Source organism: Cherax quadricarinatus, chromosome 5 (assembly GCF_038502225.1).
Source record: "Cherax quadricarinatus isolate ZL_2023a chromosome 5, ASM3850222v1, whole genome shotgun sequence".
In the NCBI taxonomy this organism is placed as follows: Eukaryota; Metazoa; Arthropoda; class Malacostraca; order Decapoda; family Parastacidae; genus Cherax; species Cherax quadricarinatus.
In genome coordinates this window covers 56,462,403-56,483,636 of record NC_091296.1, presented here as the reverse complement: position 1 = coordinate 56,483,636, position 21,234 = coordinate 56,462,403, and the positions used below count along the sequence as shown (strand labels likewise).

The following is a 21,234-nucleotide window of genomic DNA, read 5'->3' as shown; positions in this document are numbered from 1 at the left end:
AGAATAAATGGAGATCTAGTAAGGTCACTACGCAGTATTAAATACTTTAACCAGGGAACTATAAGTCTCATAAACTTCATATAACACCTTAAGAGCTCACGGATAACATGTGTAGTGCACCTCAAACAATTGGATATCAAGAACTCACGTATCACAGGTTTGACACACTCAAAGAGTTCCACGTCTTGAGGTTCACAGTAATGTTCTTAGCCGGTCTGTAACTTTATATTCCCAATTTTGAAGGGTTTCCCGGGTCAGTTTTATATAACTATTCAGATATGTTACAAAGTCTACGTGAAAAAAAAAAAAACAGAATCGGGTGCGAGGTCCTATCAGGACCTACGAAATTATGAGATCAAATCAAGCTCTATGGATCTAAATGAGGCCCAGTCAGGTTCTCCGGATCTATATGATGTCAGAATAGGTCCTGCAGGTCAAAATAAGGTACAGTCATGTAGTACGGAAGTAAATGAGGGTTCAATCAGGTCCCAAGGTTATCAAGAAGGTCTCGCGGATCCGAAGACGGTCCCGCAGATCGAAAGAAAGATCCCATGATACCAAAGATGGTCCCACGGATCCTAACAGTCTTTCTCGAGAATTACACCACCTGGTGTTCTACACGCACTCAGCTCCCTCCACCGGGCAAGACGCAGTCTCCCTCTTCTTCTGGGTGTGTTGGGTGCTGACGGCGCCGTTGCGGGGATCCAGAACGACTTGGTGACGATGTCGGGACCGAGAACGAGACCGAGATCGGGAACGGCGAGTCCGCGGCGACGAAGAGTGAGGACGTCGCATGTTCGTTCCCAGGAGGATGACAATGATAGCCACGTAAAACACCACGATCACCTGAAGGACAGACAAGGGCATTCTTAGGCTCTGTTTGGGACTCATGACAACACACACACACACACACACGTGTGTATATGACTATATCAAGTTTGTACTCTCAAGGTAAGTAAAGATTTCTTAGTACTTTCATCGGAGAGAACAAGAGAACACAGTTGTAAACAAAGAAAAACTTGGAACCGAAGGGATGCTAGAAATTCCAATTTCCAGAGTAGTAAAACAATAGTATTAATTAAAAACAGTATTAACTTCACACCCGTTTAAAAAAAACCAAATACCTCAGAGGGGAACATCATGAACAAAGTTCTATGACTACAAAGAGGTTATTACAAGTGGGTAATTACATATTGGTAAATTACGTTCATACACTCACGGCGACGAAGATGGCGGCCTCAGCGGAGATTTCTGTAGTAGTGGGTAGTGAAGGTGGGTCCTGGAGCTGGGCCATGTACTCTGGCAAGGTCTGGGACCCAACTCTCCCCCCTCCTCCGGCCAGGACACAACCGAGTCTGCAACACCAAGTATGTGATTCATGTTGCAGCAATGATAAGAACTTTAATTATAGCCATGAGTAACGTCAGTATCGCTTAACTTAATTTCTAGATTAAGGAGGTATTCCACCTAGATGAAGCCATGCTTAAGCTACCTACTATCCTTGTTCACCTACCAGTAAATAGGTACCTGGATGTTAGTCGACTGGTGTTGGTCGCATCCTGGGAACAAAATTAACTTAATTTGCTCGAAATGCTCTGAATAACCAGTGGGTTTCTTTATAGTATGTCACTGATGTCAGCTATGGTCTGTATCAGTTGTATCATGTACTCATAGAAATAAAAATTATTATTAACTCTCTTAGTGATTAATGTAAACTGTGATGTACGCACACTGAGAGTTAGAGAAGACCCGTAACTAGACTTGACTCACTCTCAGGTAAGGTCCCGTGAGAAGTTAGTGGGAAGTGAAGAAAGGAGTAGTAGGAGGAGAGGAAGGACTAGAAAATAAAATGAGAGCCGGGGCTAGACCCAGCAGCGAGGCAGTGTGTGGCAGTTTATCAACTGTACGCACCCAGCATCTCATGACTGGTCGAGACATGGCGGACACACTAGAACGAAATGCACAAGGATCTTTCCCGACACGGAGACACATGGCTATAACCATGGTGTGGCTATAATCGAAGAGTGACAAGGTGTGGAGTGGGGGAAGGGTCAGGGTGGTGATGATGTAAACAAAAAGGAGTATGTTAAAGGTCCACCTCTGTAAAGGGCATATAAGAAAAAGGTCAGATTAGGTTAGCCAGGAAACAGGAACAAGTGTTTCTTGTTGACCCGCAGCTGGAACTTCTGATCATCTGACTGACGCCTTCCACTGGCTAACTGGTCAACCCTTCGAAAATTTATGGTTATGATAATAAACATTAGATAAATAGAAAACCTTGGCATTAATATTGTTGTATCTGAAGCTAAGTGAGGCACCAGTGGGATAAGAAGCTCTCGATAACCAGTTCTTATAATAGCTGTCAGCTTTTTTTTTATTTTTTTGAAATGGTTCTTCTGATTGGCATAGAGTTTTCATGACGGTAAAGAAAGTTAAAATTGTATATCTGAAAATCTCATTTAAGTTCATAATTATGTAAATTTTTCAATAATAAATAGTTTGAGTCTATGGGAAGAAAGTGTGTTTTTGGTAGTCTCCACAATAAAAGTAATTCATCTTAACCTGACCAAGAATTTACCTGTGAATACAGGTAAATTCTCCAGTGCACAATCCACTTAACAGTTGAGAATTTACGTAATATGTTATGGCAGAGCGATAAAGTGAACTCTTAAACGTAATACTGACTGCTGTTACTTGTAACATCCTCTGTCTGTCTGTCTGTCTGTCTGTCTGTCTGTCTGTCTGTCTGTCTGTCTGTCTGTCTCTATCTGTCTGTCTGTCTGTCTGTCTGTCTGTCTGTCTGTCTGTCTGTCTGTCTGTCTGTCTGTCTGTCTGTCTCTATCTGTCTGTCTGTCTGTCTGTCTGTCTGTCTGTCTCTCTCTCTCTCTCTCTCTCTCTCTCTCTCTCTATATATATATATATATATATATATATATATATATATATATATATATATATATATATATGTCGTGCCGAATAGGCAGAACTTGCTATCTTGGCTTAAATAGCAACGCTCATCTTGCCATATCGGACAAGCGAAAATTTGTGTATGCAATAATTTCGCCAAAATCACTCTGAACCTAACGAAAAAAATATATTTCACTGTGTTTGTTTAGTATTAAATTATTGTAAACAAATCTAAAATATATTTAGTTGGGTTAGGCTAAAATAAATTGTTCTTGTCATAATAAGGTTAGGTAAGTTTTCTAAGACTCTTTTGGAGCAAAATTAAAAATTTCTACATTAAAATTAATGAAAAAAATATATCTCTAAACGTATAAGAGAAAATTTTAGAAAGGACTTAATTTTAAATGAGTTCTTGCTAATTGACCAGTTTTACATATTCGGCACGACATATATATATATATATATATATATATATATATATATATATATATATATATATATATATATATATATATATATATATATATATATATGTAAGTGATCAAGGTCCCAGGACCGAAACGTTTTCTAATAAATATGTTATAGTGTTTGCTTACGTGTCTTTCTAAACCATATATATATATATATATATATATATATATATATATATATATATATATATATATATATATATATATATATATATATATATATATATATATATACAGTCTATGTTGAAATTACTACTTATATGGGTAAGTACCTTAAACTGTGGCTGTGTTAAATTCTAACAGTTCAACTTGTGGTCGAGTATCACTTTACTCTGAGTTAACTTAGGTAATTAGCACGAGTCTGTTCCTCTTGTAACATGAACTAACAGTTTCCATTAGTCAGGCTAATGAGATAAAGTCAGGTTTTGTCTTCTAAATGCGTATTTTGATGTTTAGTGGAAGAGCTCTTGATCTCGAGACTTGGAGCCACCCTTCCCTTTCTCGGATTAAACCTGATTAAATTCACGTTCACCCAGCGCTGTAAGACCCCCACGGGTTTAGTGCTTCCCCATAAATATAATGTTGCAGCTACTGCTGATAAAATAATAATAATAATAAACAAAATAATATACCACTACTACTACTACTAATAATAATAATACTAAAATAATAATAATAATAATAATAATAATAATAATAAGAATTGTTATGTGAGAAATTACCTGTATGAGGGGTTTATATAGGCAGGAGGTGGTAGTAGTAGCAGTGGTGGAGGTAGAAGGTAGTAGTAGTAGCAGTGGTGGAGGTAGAAGGTAGTAGTAGTAGCAGTGGTGGAGGTAGAAGGTAGTAGTAGTAGCAGTGGTGGAGGTAGAAGGTAGTAGTAGTAGCAGTGGTGGAGGTAGAAGGTAGTAATAGTAGCAGTGGTGGAGGTAGAAGGTAGTAGTAGTAGCAGTGGTGGAGGTAGAAGGTAGTAGTAGTAGCAGTGGTGGAGGTAGAAGGTAGTAGTAGTAGCAGTGGTGGAGGTAGAAGGTAGTAGTAGTAGCAGTGGTGGAGGTAGAAGGTAGTAATAGTAGCAGTGGTGGAGGTAGAAGGTAGTAGTAGTAGCAGTGGTGGAGGTAGAAGGTAGTAGTAGTAGCAGTGGTGGAGGTAGAAGGTAGTAATAGTAGCAGTGGTGGAGGTAGAAGGTAGTAGTAGTAGCAGTGGTGGAGGTAGAAGGTAGTAGTAGTAGCAGTGGTGGAGGTAGAAGGTAGTAGTAGTAGCAGTGGTGGAGGTAGAAGGTAGTAATAGTAGCAGTGGTGGAGGTAGAAGGTAGTAGTAGTAGCAGTGGTGGAGGTAGAAGGTAGTAGTAGTAGCAGTGGTGGAGGTAGAAGGTAGTAGTAGTAGCAGTGGTGGAGGTAGAAGGTAGTAATAGTAGCAGTGGTGGAGGTAGAAGGTAGTAGTAGTAGCAGTGGTGGAGGTAGAAGGTAGTAGTAGTAGCAGTGGTGGAGGTAGAAGGTAGTAGTAGTAGCAGTGGTGGAGGTAGAAGGTAGTAGTAGTAGCAGTGGTGGAGGTAGAAGGTAGTAGTAGTAGCAGTGGTGGAGGTAGAAGGTAGTAATAGTAGCAGTGGTGGAGGTAGAAGGTAGTAATAGTAGCAGTGGTGGAGGTAGAAGGTAGTAATAGTAGCAGTGGTGGAGGTAGAAGGTAGTAGTAGTAGCAGTGGTGGAGGTAGAAGGTAGTAGTAGTAGCAGTGGTGGAGGTAGAAGGTAGTAGTAGTAGCAGTGGTGGAGGTAGAAGGTAGTAATAGTAGCAGTGGTGGAGGTAGAAGGTAGTAGTAGTAGCAGTGGTGGAGGTAGAAGGTAGTAATAGTAGCAGTGGTGGAGGTAGAAGGTAGTAGTAGTAGCAGTGGTGGAGGTAGAAGGTAGTAGTAGTAGCAGTGGTGGAGGTAGAAGGTAGTAATAGTAGCAGTGGTGGAGGTAGAAGGTAGTAGTAGTAGCAGTGGTGGAGGTAGAAGGTAGTAGTAGTAGCAGTGGTGGAGGTAGAAGGTAGTAATAGTAGCAGTGGTGGAGGTAGAAGGTAGTAATAGTAGCAGTGGTGGAGGTAGAAGGTAGTAGTAGTAGCAGTGGTGGAGGTAGAAGGTAGTAATAGTAGCAGTGGTGGAGGTAGAAGGTAGTAATAGTAGCAGTGGTGGAGGTAGAAGGTAGTAGTAGTAGCAGTGGTGGAGGTAGAAGGTAGTAGTAGTAGCAGTGGTGGAGGTAGAAGGTAGTAGTAGTAGCAGTGGTGGAGGTAGAAGGTAGTAATAGTAGCAGTGGTGGAGGTAGAAGGTAGTAATAGTAGCAGTGGTGGAGGTAGAAGGTAGTAGTAGTAGCAGTGGTGGAGGTAGAAGGTAGTAGTAGTAGCAGTGGTGGAGGTAGAAGGTAGTAGTAGTAGCAGTGGTGGAGGTAGAAGGTAGTAATAGTAGCAGTGGTGGAGGTAGAAGGTAGTAATAGTAGCAGTGGTGGAGGTAGAAGGTAGTAATAGTAGCAGTGGTGGAGGTAGAAGGTAGTAGTAGTAGCAGTGGTGGAGGTAGAAGGTAGTAATAGTAGCAGTGGTGGAGGTAGAAGGTAGTAGTAGTAGCAGTGGTGGAGGTAGAAGGTAGTAGTAGTAGCAGTGGTGGAGGTAGAAGGTAGTAATAGTAGCAGTGGTGGAGGTAGAAGGTAGTAGTAGTAGCAGTGGTGGAGGTAGAAGGTAGTAATAGTAGCAGTGGTGGAGGTAGAAGGTAGTAGTAGTAGCAGTGGTGGAGGTAGAAGGTAGTAATAGTAGCAGTGGTGGAGGCAGAAGGTAGTAGTAGTAGCAGTGGTGGAGGTAGAAGGTAGTAATAGTAGTGGAGGAGGTAGTAAGAAGGAGGAGGAGGAGACAGTCAAATACTAAGAAAGAGAAGCACTGCCAGGTAAGCGTCACTTAGCTAAGGTGTGCTGCTGGGAAGGATCGGAGTCCCCCATTTTTCCGTCCTTGTAGCCGAGTTATAAGTGTTTTCCACACTATTTATCCCAATTCTTCAGCAGGAACGTTTCAGCAATTTCTAAATTACGGATTGAGTTCGATATACACCAACTGAACATTGCACAATTAACAGACCAGTGTTTACACATTCAGTTTCACTATGGCGTCCTCCCGTCCTCGTCACTCTGCAGCTGATCTACACCCCCCCCCCCGTCACTCAAAATTTCTCGAAGGGTCAAATCAGCATCACATTTTAATACACAATTATTATATTATTCAAATTTACACGTGCTGAATTTAGGAAAATTCAAAATTTTCCACGATAATAATGTCAGTACCTACCCTAGTGTTACAGTGACTTGTGGTATCAAGGACAAGAGTGACTGGAAATGATTGGACTTGGTGATCTTAAGTGCCAGGGAAAGTCAGGTGAAAAAGTGGATTATGGTCGTAATGATCCATCAACCATTCAGCTGGAATTTGCTTCACTGCTCCAAATTCTTTTAACCTGGTCGTTGTAAAGGTAGTCAGTATGTGGTCCATGGAACTCTCACCACCTTTCTGGCAATCCCATAATAACTCTTAAGATTTTTCAACTCTTAAATTTTTAGTTTTAAGTTAGTTTGAAGAATGTATTCACGAATGAGAGACCATCATCAATCAGATGAGTTTAATCGTACCAGAGAGGGAGGATCAGGTGAAGAAAGTGCATTTAGTGAAGGGTCAGTTTTTCTCACATCCCACGAGGGTCATTAAGGCTCCACGTAACTTCTTCACCTCCAGTAGACAATGATTCAATGCTTTAAACAAGAAGATAAACTATCAGCTTATGTACAGCGGGATATACACCTCTCTCGTTGGTTACTTGCTTAATAGAGTTTAAAGACCCATTATTACACTAAGATTACAAGGTAACCTTTGTACCACTAGTCGAAAACAACTTAACCCTCAAAAATAGGGAAACTGGGATATAAGTAAACTTTAAAATTATACTAACTAATATATATATATATATATATATATATATATATATATATATATATATATATATATATATATATATATATATATATATATATATATATATATATATATATATATGTATATATATCAGTTTGTATAATTTTAAAGTTTACTTTAATCAAAATTTGCAGTGAGCACACTGCTTGGCTCCTCGTTCTTTGTTTCTACACAGTCTATAACTACTGGAGGAGAAAACAGATGACAAAGAAAACGGAAAGAGAGTTCCCATTGTTGTGACGCATCCAAGGAAGTATTGCAGCTTCCCGTGTGTGTGGCAGTAGCCTCTCGTGTGTGTGTGTGTGTGTGTGTGTGTGTGTGTGTGTGTGTGTGTGTGTGTGTGTGTGTGTGTGTGTGTGTGTGTGGAAGGAGCCTCCCGTGTGTGCGAGGAGAATCTTGTGTGTGTGGGAGGAACCTTCTGTGTGTGGGAGGAGACTCTTGTGTGTGTGTGTGTGTGTGTGTGTGTGTGTGTGTGGAAGGAGCCTCCCGTGTGTGGGAGGAGACTCTTGTGTGTGTGGGAGGAACCTCCCGTGTGTGGGAGGAGATTCCTGTGTGTGTGGGAGGAACCTCCCGTGTGTGGGAGGAGACTCCTGTGTGTGTGGGACTAACCTCCCCTGTGTGGGAGGAGACTCTTGTGTGTGTGGGAGGAACCTCCCGTGTGTGGGAGGAGACTCCTGTGTGTGTGGGAGGAACCTCCCGTGTGTGGGAGGAGACTCTTGTGTGTGTGGGAGGAACCTCCCGTGTGTGGGAGGAGAATCTTGTGTGTGTGGGAGGAACCTTCTGTGTGTGCGAGGAGAATCTTGTGTGTGTGGGAGGAATCTCCCGTGTGTGGGAGGAGAATCTTGTGTGTGTGGGAGGAACCTCCCGTGTGTGGGAGGAGACTCTTGTGTGTGTGGGAGGAACCTCCCGTGTGTGGGAGGAGACTCCTGTGTGTGTGGGAGGAACCTTCTGTGTGTGCGAGGAGAATCTTGTGTGTGTGGGAGGAACCTCCCGTGTGTGGGAGGAGAATCTTGTGTGTGTGGGAGGAACCTCCCGTGTGTGGGAGGAGACTCTTGTGTGTGTGGGAGGAACCTCCCGTGTGTGGGAGGAGACTCCTGTGTGTGTGGGAGGAACCTCCCGTGTGTGGGAGGAGACTCTTGTGTGTGTGGGAGGAACCTCCCGTGTGTGGGAGGAGACTCCTGTGTGTGTGGGAGGAACCTCCCGTGTGTGGGAGGAGACTCTTGTGTGTGTGGGAGGAACCTCCCGTGTGTGGGAGGAGAATCTTGTGTGTGTGGGAGGAACCTTCTGTGTGTGCGAGGAGAATCTTGTGTGTGTGGGAGGAACCTCCCGTGTGTGGGAGGAGAATCTTGTGTGTGTGGGAGGAACCTCCCGTGTGTGCGAGGAGAATCTTGTGTGTGTGGGAGGAACCTTCTTTGTGTGGGAGGAGACTCTTGTGTGTGTGGGAGGAACCTCCCGTGTGTGGGAGGAGACTCTTGTGTGTGTGTGGGAGGAACCTCCCGTGTGTGGGAGGAGAATCTTGTGTGTGTGGGAGGAACCTCCCGTGTGTGGGAGGAGACTCTTGTGTGTGTGGGAGGAACCTCCCGTGTGTGGGAGGAGACTCCTGTGTGTGTGGGTGGAACCTCCCGTGTGTGGGAGGAGACTCTTGTGTGTGTGGGAGGAACCTCCCGTGTGTGGGAGGAGACTCCTATGTGTGTGGGAGGAACCTCCCGTGTGTGGGAGGAGACTCTTGTGTGTGTGGGAGGAACCTCCCGTGTGTGGGAGGAGACTCTTGTGTGTGTGGGAGGAACCTCCCGTGTATGGGAGAAGACTCCTGTGTGTGTGGGAGGAAACTCCCGTGTGTGGGAGGAGACGCCTGTGTGTGTGGAAGGAACCTCCCGTGTGTGGGAGGAGACTCCTGTGTGTGTGGGAGGAACCTCCCGTGTGTGGGAGGAGATTCCTGTGTGTGTGGGAGGAACCTCCCGTGTGTGGGAGGAGACTCTTGTGTGTGTGGGAGGAACCTCCCGTGTGTGGGAGGAGACTCCTGTGTGTGTGGGAGGAACCTCCCGTGTGTGGGAGGAGACTCCTGTGTGTGTGGGAGGAGACTCCTGTGTGTGGGAGGAGACTCCTGTGTGTGGGAGGAGACTCTTGTGTGTGTGGGAGGAACCTCCCGTGTGTGGGAGGAACCTCCCGTGTGTTTGGGAGGAATCTCCCGTGTGTGAGTAAGATTCCTCCTGAAGGTGGTGGTAACCTTCCTTCCCTCCTGAAGGTGGTGGTAGCCTTCCTTCCCTCCTGAAGGTGGTGGTAACCTTCCTTCCCTCCTGAAGGTGGTGGTAACCTTCCTTCCCTCCTGAAGGTGGTGGTAGCCTTCCTTCCCTCCTGAAGGTGGTGGTAACCTTCCTTCCCTCCTGAAGGTGGTGGTAACCTTCCTTCCCTCCTGAAGGTGGTGGTAGCCTTCCTTCCCTCCTGAAGGTGGTGGTAGCCTTCCTTCCCTCCTGAAGGTGGTGGTAGCATTCTTTCCCTCCTGAAGGTGGTGGTAACCTTCCTTCCCTCCTGAAGGTGGTGGTAGCCTTCCTTCCCTCCTGAAGGTGGTGGTAGCATTCTTTCCCTCCTGAAGGTGGTGGTAGCCTTCCTTCCCTCCTGAAGGTGGTGGTAGCATTCTTTCCCTCCTGAAGGTGGTGGTAGCCTTCCTTCCCTCCTGAAGGTGGTGGTAGCATTCTTTCCCTCCTGAAAGTGGTGGTAACCTTCCTTCCCTCCTGAAGGTGGTGGTAGCCTTCCTTCCCTCCTGAAGGTGGTGGTAGCCTGCCTTCCCTCCTGAAGGTGGTGGTAACCTTCCTTCCCTCCTGAAGGTGGTGGTAGCCTGCCTTCCCTCCTGAAGGTGGTGGTAACCTTCCTTCCCTCCTGAAGGTGGTGGTAGCCTTCCTTCCCTCCTGAAGGTGGTGGTAGCATTCTTTCCCTCCTGAAGGTGGTGGTAACCTTCCTTCCCTCCTGAAGGTGGTGGTAGCCTTTCTTCCCTCCTGAAGGTGGTGGTAGCCTGCCTTCCCTCCTGAAGGTGGTGGTAGCCTTTCTTCCCTCCTGAAGGTGGTGGTAACCTTCCTTCCGTCCTGAAGGTGGTGGTAGCATTCTTTCCCTCCTGAAGGTGGTGGTAACCTTCCTTCCCTCCTGAAGGTGGTGGTAACCTTCCTTCACTCCTGAAGGTGGTGGTAACCTTCCTTCCGTCCTGAAGGTGGTGGTAGCATTCTTTCCCTCCTGAAGGTGGTGGTAGCCTTCCTTCCCTCCTGAAGGTGGTGGTAGCCTTCCTTCCCTCCTGAAGGTGGTGGTAGCCTTCCTTCCCTCCTAAAGGTGGTGGTAGCCTTCTTTCCCTCCTGAAGGTGGTGGTAGCCTTCCTTCCCTCCTGAAGGTGGTGTTAACCTTCCTTCCCTCCTGAAGGTGGTGGTAGCCTTCCTTCCCTCCTGAAGGTGGTGTTAACCTTCCTTCCCTCCTGAAGGTGGTGGTAGCCTTCCTTCCCTCCTGAAGGTGGTGGTAGCATTCTTTCCCTCCTGAAGGTGGTGGTAACCTTCCTTCCCTCCTGAAGGTGGTGGTAACCTTCCTTCCCTCCTGAAGGTGGTGGTAGCCTTCCTTCCCTCCTGAAGGTGGTGGTACCATTCTTTCCCTCCTGAAGGTGGTGGTAGCCTTCCTTCCCTCCTAAAGGTGGTGGTAGCCTTCCTTCCCTCCTGAAGGTGGTGGTAGCCTTCCTTCCCTCCTGAAGGTGGTGGTAGCCTTCCTTCCCTCCTGAAGGTGGTGGTAGCCTTCCTTTCCTCCTAAAGGTGGTGGTAGCCTTCCTTCCCTCCTGAAGGTGGTGGTAGCATTCTTTCCCTCCTGAAGGTGGTGGTAACGTTCCTTCCCTCCTGAAGCTCGTGATAGCCTTCCTTCCCTCCTGAAGATGGTGGTAACCTTCCTTCCCTCCTGAAGGTGGTGGTAGCTTTCCTTCCCTCCTGAAGGTGGTGGTAACCTTCCTCCACTCCTGAAGGTGGTGGTAGCCTTTCTTCCCTCCTGAAGGTGGTGGTAACCTTCCTTCCCTCCTGAAGGTGGTGGTAGCCTTCCTTCTCTCCTGAAGGTGGTGTTAACCTTCCTTCCCTCCTGAAGGTGGTGGTAACCTTCCTCCCCTCCTGAAGGTGGGGGTAACCTTCCTTCCCTCCTGAAGGTGGTGGTAATCTTCCTTCCCTCCTGAAGGTGGTGGTAGCCTCCCTTCCCTTCTGAAGGTTATGGTAGCCTCCCTTCCCTCCTGAAGGTGGTGGTAGCCTTCCTTCCCTCCTGAAGGTGGTGGTAACCTTCCTTCCCTCCTGAAGGTGGCTGTAACCTTCCTTCCCTCCTGAAGGTGGTGGTAACCTTCCTTCCCTCCTGAAGGTGGTGGTAGCCTTCCTTCCCTCCTGAAGGTGGTGGTAGCCTTCCTTTCCTCCTAAAGGTGGTGGTAGCCTTCCTTTCCTCCTAAAGGTGGTGGTAGCCTTCCTTCTCTTCTGAAGGTGAAGAAGTTCTCCACCTCCACTTCAAGATGCCGACTAATTAACCTGGAGATGGCGCCACAGATACATACCTCCTGCTTCGGGTAACTGGCACCTACAAGACTTTATTCGGATTAATATATATATATATATATATATATATATATATATATATATATATATATATATATATATATATATATATATTATATATATATATATATATATATATATATATATATATATATATATATATATATATATATATATATATATATATATATATATGTATATATATATATATATATATATATATATATATATATATATATATATATATATATATATATATATATATATATATATATATATATATATATATATATCCCAAATTTACAATGGGAAGGAGAACAACATGCATGACATCTCAGAGTCTACATCTCAGAGTCTACATCTCAGAGTCTACATCTCAGAGTCTACATCTCACAGCCTACATCCAGGTGGCAGGTCGTGTCTCTTGTGTCCAGAATGCTGCATCCATTTCCTCTCTGGATCGCAATACTGAGTCTGTGTATATGTCAGTAAACCGTAGTAAACTGAGGTAACACTGAGGTCACCCTTACCTGTGCTGGGTCACATAAGAGTGACAGGTTGATGAACCAGCCCAGGAATTCAATATTGCCTAGACCTTGAAGTTTGTGGTCTCCAAGATGAAATTTTTTACAAATAGTTACAATTTCCAATTTCTGGAGAAAATTATATATTGGATGTTTCCCTAAAGGTATACAACGATTTTGTGACAAGGAAACTATTATGTTGGAAGTGTGTAGAGGGAAGGGGGAGTGGAAAGTAGAATGAGGAGTAGATGAGAAGGAAGAATGAGGAGTAGAACGTAGATAGAAAGATGGTAAGGGAGAATGAAGACTAGAATGTAGATAAAGAGAGATGAGAAGGGAGAATGAGGTCTCTAGACATAGTTGAGGGTTGGAGGTCTCTGGCCTCTTTACAACTTCGACCAGCTAGCTCACACACTCGTTATAGGCTGGTGTTGACAATGTGTTCCTACTTTGGAACTTGCATCTGGGACCTTGGTTTTGAGTTGAGGTTTAGATGTTCTCTCTTCTCTTAACACCAACGTGTCAGTAGAAGTTGGTCTCCTTGCTGACCTTGATCTTCGTTCTCTACACTGTTAAACTTCTCTCAGTGTTGATCTTTGTGTGGTGGTGCTGATATCCTTCAATTCTCACGGCTTTTGTGTATAAAGGTTTTGATATCTGATGTTTACAAGTCGAAGTGTAGCTGGAGATCGGTCTCTGTTAATCTGATCCTCATACTCCGAACTGGGGGTTGTCTTAAACTTCTGATATTCTACTCACTCTGTTAGCTATTCCTTAGTAGCGATTTTTCACCTGTTTGTGTTATTGTGAGAGATGAGGTTATGAATATCTTCTTCCATTGATGCTTGCGTCAGACCTCGCTTGCCACAGTAACTAACATATATCTAGACTTATATGAATGCTTCCTTCTTTAGCTCATCTTGTTCAATACTGCCTGCGAGATTTTATTAAAGGCTATTATCTCTTTGTATTCCATCCTTGTCTTAGATTATGGAAATAAGAGGAACTGACTGTCTCAAGAGACTTGCTTAACTTTGTCAAGTTAACTATTAACAGGTTCACTGTGAGCTGGGAGATGAACTCTTGAACTGACAGGGCAAAGAAAGTTTGTAAGAGTTGGCTTCCTGCTTGAACTTGTCTTCATAGATTGCAAGACTTCCGTAGTTATAATTGGCTTAATTACTTCTAATAACTTTCCGTGCAGTTGCTCTTATCTCAGGATTTCCTTCAGGAATCAGACTCACTTCCTCAAGACCTGCCCAAGGCCAAGACAATCCTGACAACCTTGTTGTGGCGAATATTTCTGCTTTGCTACTCCAAAATTTCTATATTAAAATCTCTGATGTTAATGAAGGGCTTTTGATCCCAGGAAGTGGATAAGCCCTTTGCTTCTTTGGATCTAAAAGTGATAATCTCACATTTACCAGGAGCTTTATGGCCCCTGTGTGTGTGTGTGTGTGTGTGTGTGTGTGTGTGTGTGTGTGTGACACCTAAGACACTAATATGATTCCTGTTTCATAGATTAAGATATTCTTGGCTGGTGGTGTCACCTTTTATTTTATAAAGCTCCACTTTAATCACTTGCAAATAAATAACCAATAATTGAAACATTTGCCATTAAACCTTAGGGAATAACAATAAAAAAAATGATAAAATAATGGAATGTGCAATTCTAAGGCAGTGAGTTGATGTTCTTCTCCAGCATCAGAACGTTGATGTTCTTCTCCAGCATCAGAACGTTGATGTTCTTCTCCAGCATCAGAACGTTGATGTTCTTCTCCAGCATCAGAACGTTGATGTTCTTCTCCAGCATCAGAACGTTGATGTTCTTCTCCAGCATCAGAACGTTGATGTTCTTCTCCAGCATCAGAACGTTGATGTTCTTCTCCAGCATCAGAACGTTGATGTTCGTCTCCAGCATCAGAACGTTGATGTTCGTCTCCAGCATCAGAACGTTGATGTTCGTCTCCAGCATCAGAACGTTGATGTTCGTCTCCAGCATCAGAACGTTGATGTTCGTCTCCAGCATCAGAACGTTGATGTTCGTCTCCAGCATCAGAACGTTGATGTTCGTCTCCAGCATCAGAACGTTGATGTTCGTCTCCAGCATCAGAACGTTGATGTTCGTCTCCAGCATCAGAACGTTGATGTTCGTCTCCAGCATCAGAACGTTGATGTTCGTCTCCAGCATCAGAACGTTGATGTTCGTCTCCAGCATCAAAACGTTGATGTTCGTCTCCAGCATCAGAACGTTGATGTTCGTCTCCAGCATCAGAACGTTGATGTTCGTCTCCAGCATCAGAACGTTGATGTTCGTCTCCAGCATCAGAACGTTGATGTTCGTCTCCAGCATCAGAACGTTGATGTTCGTCTCCAGCATCAGAACGTTGATGTTCGTCTCCAGCATCAGAACGTTGATGTTCGTCTCCAGCATCAGAACGTTGATGTTCGTCTCCAGCATCAGAACGTTGATGTTCGTCTCCAGCATCAGAACGTTGATGTTCGTCTCCAGCATCAGAACGTTGATGTTCTTCTCCAGCATCAGAACGTTGATGTTCGTCTCCAGCATCAGAACGTTGATGTTCGTCTCCAGCATCAGAACGTTGATGTTCGTCTCCAGCATCTGAACGTTGATGCTCTTCTCCAGCATCAGAACGTTGATGTTCGACTCCAGCATCAGAACGTTGATGTTCGTCTCCAGCATTAGAACGTTGATGTTCGTCTCCAGCATCTGAACGTTGATGTTCGTCTCCAGCATCAGAACGGTGATGTTCTTCTCCAGCATCAGAACGTTGATGTTCGTCTCCAGCATCAGAACGTTGATGTTCTTCTCCAGCATCAGAACGTTGATGTTCGTCTCCAGCATCAGAACGTTGATGTTCGTCTCCAGCATCAGAACGTTGATGCTCATCTCCAGCATCAGAACGTTGATGTTCTTCTCCAGCATCAGAACGTTGATGTTCGTCTCCAGCATCTGAACGTTGATGTTCGTCTCCAGCATCAGAACGTTGATGCTTTTCTCCAGCATCAGAACGTTGATGTTCTTCTCCAGCATCAGAACGTTGATGTTCGTCTCCAGCATCTGAACGTTGATGTTCGTCTCCAGCATCAGAACGTTGATACTCATCTCCAGCATCAGAACGTTGATGCTCTTCTCCAGCATCAGAACGTTGATGTTCGTCTCCAGCATCTGAACGTTGATGTTCGTCTCCAGCATCAGAACGTTGATGTTCTTCTCCAGCATCAGAACGTTGATGTTCGTCTCCAGCATCAGAACGTTGATGCTCTTCTCCAGCATCAGAACGTTGATGTTCTTCTCCAGCATCAGAACGTTGATGTTCGTCTCCAGCATCAGAACGTTGATGTTCGTCTCCAGCATCAGAACGTTGATGTTCATCTCCAGCATCAGAACGTTGATGCTCTTCTCCAGCATCAGAACGTTGATGTTCGTCTCCAGCATCAGAACGTTGATGTTCTTCTCCAGCATCAGAACGTTGATGTTCGTCTCCAGCATCAGAACGTTGATGTTCTTCTCCAGCATCAGAACGTTGATGTTCTTCTCCAGCATCAGAACGTTGATGTTCGTCTCCAGCATCAGGACGTTGATGTTCTTCTCCAGCATCAGAACGTTGATGTTCGTCTCCAGCATCAGAACGTTGATGTTCTTCTCCAGCATCAGAACGTTGATGTTCGTCTCCAGCATCAGAATGTTGATGTTCGTCTCCAGCATCAGAACGTTGATGTTCGTCTCCAGCATCAGAACGTTGATGTTCATCTCCAGCATCAGAACGTTGATGCTCTTCTCCAGCATCAGAACGTTGATGTTTGTCTCCAGCATCAGAACGTTGATGTTCTTCTCCAGCATCAGAACGTTGATGTTCGTCTCCAGCATCAGAACGCTGATGTTCGTCTCCAGCATTAGAACGTTGATGTTCGTCTCCAGCATCAGAACGTTGATGTTCGTCTCCAGCATCAGAACGTTGATGTTCGTCTCCAGCATTAGAACGTTGATGTTCGTCTCCAGCATCAGAACGCTGATGTTCGTCTCCAGCATTAGAACGCTGATGTTCGTCTCCAGCATCAGAACGTTGATGTTCGTCTCCAGCATTAGAACGCTGATGTTCGTCTCCAGCATCAGAACGTTGATGTTCGTCTCCAGCATCAGAACGTTGATGTTCGTCTCCAGCATCAGAACGTTGATGTTCGTCTCTTAACATTCATCTGCTCTGGGTGTAGTTAATACAAATAAATACTTAATTATATTGGTACGCACTTTTATGAATCAGTTAACATCTACCATTAGAATCACTTAACATGTTCCACTAGAATCAGTTAACATGTACAACCGAGGGCGGATCTGCTATGCAACTACTGAAGCTTAAGTTTGAGGGCTTCTAATCCCGGAGGGGCCCCAAAAGTCACTTTAGTCCATACTTCTTAAAAATTTGGGGTCTACTGTATGAGAAGGAGTTGCGAAGGGGCCCCTATAACAGTTCAAGCTTCAGGGCCCCACAAATGTAGGTCTGCCATTGTCTACAGCCAGAATCAATGAACATCTATCACAGGGATCAGTCACTATCTATTATTAAAATTAATGGGAATCTTAAAAAACATTGTGTATATGTTGAATTGTGTTTATATCTGTTGAAATTATATATTCATCTGTAGGTCTTTGTGTAAACCACTATATCATTGTGTAAACCACTGTATCACCCATTCAATAAACCACTGTATCAGTGGTTAACTGACCCACTGAACTAGCCGCCATTATTGTAAACCATTACCCAATATCAACAAATTATTCAGAAGACTGTATAAACCTCGGTTCAGTCGAACTGCAAATGGCAGACAACTCAACCCTGACTTGAGGTCAGTAAATGATCGTGTGCAAGTTAGTTGGAGCGTGACAGGTGATGTGGTGCAGGTGAGCTTACCTGGAAGTGAGCTGGAGGGGTAATCTTACCTGGAGTGGAAGCAGAGGCGGTCTAGAGCTGGGCTGTGAGGGAAGGTGTGGCCGCTGGAAGGAAAGCCTTGCGCGTGGGAGCTGTCTGACCACATCCTCGCCTCCAGCTGTAAGCAAAGGCAACGCACATCTCTTATGTAAAGTGTGATTATGTATTCAAGATTTCGGTAATGAGAGAGAGAGAGAGAGAGAGAGAGAGAGAGAGAGAGAGAGAGAGAGAGAGAGAGAGAGAGAGAGAGAGAGAGAGAGAGAGAGAATATCCAGAGTGTACACATAACTATCTATTCATCTGCCCAAATATTGATTCTCTCTCTCTCTCTCTCTCTCTCTCTCTCCATCTACTTCTTCCCTCCATCTATCAGCCTGGCAGCACTACCTCCCATGCTGACTCAATTAAGAACTCGAGACAGCAAGAAAGCACCAATTATATTATTTATAATCCATCAGAGGTCTTCCTGCGGCAGCTGGTGCTCCCCCTCCCCCTCCCATTCCCCCTCCCGCGTCTCTCTTAAGACACCAATTTCCTCTCAGAACCGTCTTAACGCTGGCTGCTTAATTGGACTTCAAGCCTATCGACTACACGAGAGTTATTAAGGTTGTACATGTATGGTATACAATACCGATAAGATGGAAGAAGTATACACATGTACAGCATCTGGGTATCTTGTGCTCACAATATACAACCGAAAAACTGATCTTTGTGTTGATGTGGTGAAAATTGACATACTTGTTTTTGGCGATTGAAGTATTATTAGTATTTTTGAGTACTGTACAGGCTTTAAACCCATTTAGTCATAACCTCGTTGATCGGAGCGGGATTCAAATTCATGGCAAGAGAATCGTGAAAGTCGCAGTTCACTGCGCTAACCACAATATCATGCCGCAGACATAATAAGATTCACCTGGCTAATATTCACTGTTTCGTGGTTTACAGTCCTCTCATACGATTCCATGAATCAGCTATAACTATTATTTTTAGCTTGTTATTGATAAATAAGGGGATTTACAAAACTCTATATAGCGAGAATTGTGAATATTCTCAATCTTAAGAATTAAAGTATTCTCGACTTGTGGTGAACAGATTGCATGAAACTTCATGGCTCTAGTGTACCTGCCTGGAGTATACCTGGAGGGTGTTCCGGGGGTCAACGCCCCCTGGGCCAGGTCCATGACCTGGCCAATGGGGCGTTGACCCATCGTGTAGTCGATGGGTTTTAAATTAATCTAACCAAGCAACACTGGTCATAAAATCTTTGTACTAACTGTGAGTAGAAAACCTGCTTTGGTGTACACGCACTGAGGGGACACTGTATGTATACTTGAAGAAGTGTATATCTCTGTATGTAGTATGTATATATACAGGCTCCCAGGGTTCATTCCAGAGTTCCACTCATCAGGTGGTCTTCCTACCCACCCCGGTGGGTGGTGGCCTTGAGAAACATAAGTTGTACTGAGTAAGAGTTTAAAAATATATGAAAAAAAAAATCCTCAACTCTGACGTGAACTTGTGGCAGAGTTTCCCAGAGTTGCCTTCAGAGGCTACCCAAGTTGCTGAGATCTGTTATCAACACTTTCTCAGAACACTAAGAAAAGAAATGTTACCTGGAGTATGTGTGTGTGTGTGTGTGTGTGTGTGTGTGTGTGTGTGTGTGTGTGTGTGTGTGTGTGTGTGTGTGTGTGTGTGTGTGTGTGTGTGTGTGTGTGTGTGTGTGTGTGTGTGTGTGTGTGTGTGTGTGTGTGTGTGTTGTGTTGTGTTGTGTTGTGTTGTGTTGTGTTGTGTTGTGTGTGTGTGTGTGTGTGTGTGTGTGTGTGTGTGTGTGTGTGTGTGTGTGTGTGTGTGTGTGTGTGTGTGTGTGTGTGTGTGTGTGTGTGTGTGTGTGTGCTCACCTATTTGTACTCATCTATTTGTAGTTGTAGTGGTCGAGTCTTAGCTCATGGCGCCCTCCTCTTCGCTGGACGCTACTAGGTCCACTCCCTGCTCCAAGAGCCGTATCGTAACTCTTCTTAAAGCTATGTATGGCTCCGACTTCACTACTTCAATCTCCAGATTGTGTGTGTGTGTATGTTTTTGTATCCTGAGGATCAATCCCCTAACCTTCCTGGAAGGAGCCACTAAGTTAACCATCCAGCTCACTCAGTTACGTGCGTTAATTACAGACGTTCCCAATCTTTTCCTTGACTGGTGAGTGGATCGTGACAGCCCCAGATAAAGACTATTACAGTTTTTTTTACAAATAAAGAACCAAAATGACACAAGCTTAACTATTAAAGTATAAATCACAAATCATATTATCATGTGATCAGGATCAGCGTCAGGTGATGTTGACTGGCAAATTAATAAGAACAATAGCAACATATAAATCACTCCTGACCAATGAGTGAGACTCCACATTATCTTACCTGTGATATACCTTTGATGACTTTCAAGAGTCTTATCTTGAAGATAACAGTTGTCTGGAACACTGCATTCTTTGACGACTGAGATGGCCACAGTGTGGTCACACTGTGGATCACCTGGCAATCTCAGTTGTCAAAGAATGCAGTGTTCCAGACAACTATTACCTTCAAGATAAGACTCTTGAAAGTCATCAAAGGTATATCACAGGTAAGATAATGTGGAGTCTCACTCATTGACCACGAGTGATTAATATGTTGCTGTTGTTATTATTAATTTATTTGTCAGTCTCTTAGTATTTCTGGAGAAAAGTGTAGAGGATAAATTCTTTGATTTCTTTCAGGTTAGTTGAGTGTACCCATGAGAGATACAAGCAGTTAGTTGAGTGTACCCATGAGAGATACAAGCAGTTAGTTGAGTGTACCCATGAGAGATACGAGCTGTTAGTTGAGTGTACCCATGAGAGATACAAGCAGTTAGTTGAGTGTACCCATGAGAGATACGAGCTGTTAGTTGAGTGTACCCATGAGAGATACAAGCAGTTAGTTGAGTGTACCCATGAGAGATAAAAGCAGTTAGTTGAGTGTACCCATGAGAGATACGAGCTGTTAGTTGAGTGTACCCATGAGAGATACAAGCAGTTAGTTGAGTGTACCCATGAGAGATAAAAGCAGTTAGTTGAGTGTACCCATGAGAGATACGAGCTGTTAGTTGAGTGTACCCATGAGAGATACAAGCAGTTAGTTGAGTGTACCCATGAGAGATACAAGCAGTTAGTTGAGTGTACCCATGAGAGATACAAGCAGTTAGTTGAGTGTACCCATGAGAGATACAAGCAGTTAGTTGAGTGTACCCATGAGAGATACAAGCAGTTAGTTGAGTGTACCCATGAGAGATACAAGCAGTTAGTTGAGCGTACCCATGAGAGATACAAGCAGTTAGTTGAGTGTACCCATGAGAGATACAAGTTAGTTGAGTGTACCCATGAGAGATACAAGCAGTTAGTTGAGTGTACCCATGAGAGATACAAGCAGTTAGTTGAGTGTACCCATGAGAGATACAAGCAATTAGTTGAGTGTACCCATGAGAGATACAAGCAGTTAGTTGAGTGTACCCATGAGAGATACAAGCAGTTAGTTGAGTGTACCCATGAGAGATACAAGCAGTTAGTTGAGTGTACCCATGAGAGATACAAGCAGTTAGTTGAGTGTACCCATGAGAGATACAAGCAGTTAGTTGAGTGTACCCATGAGAGATACAAGCAGTTAGTTGAGTGTACCCATGAGAGATACAAGCAGTTAGTTGAGTATACCCATGAGAGATACAAGCAGTTAGTTGAGTGTACCCATGAGAGATACAAGCAGTTAGTTGAGTGTACCCATGAGAGATACAAGCAGTTAGTTGAGTGTACCCATGAGAGATACAAGCAGTTAGTTGAGTGTACCCA

General features: G+C 44.2%; 1 protein-coding gene across 4 annotated transcripts in view; it reads right to left on the bottom strand.

Annotated features, from left to right (window-relative positions):
• The window catches only part of LOC128684646 (uncharacterized), a 131,382-nt gene that overhangs the window by 3,292 nt on the left and 106,856 nt on the right, over nucleotides 1-21,234 (bottom strand). For 3 of the 4 annotated variants that reach the window (XM_070102385.1, XM_070102384.1, XM_070102387.1), the window contains 3 exons: nucleotides 17,393-17,499; nucleotides 1,220-1,355; nucleotides 626-846 (listed from right to left, as the gene is read on the bottom strand). In XM_070102385.1, the coding sequence (XP_069958486.1) occupies nucleotides 626-846; nucleotides 1,220-1,355; nucleotides 17,393-17,487 (452 nt within the window). In that variant the 5' untranslated portion in view covers nucleotides 17,488-17,499. Of the gene's footprint in view, nucleotides 847-1,219; nucleotides 1,356-17,392; nucleotides 17,500-21,234 lie in introns of all 4 variants that reach the window. The other variant, XM_070102390.1, reaches the window with a different exon arrangement.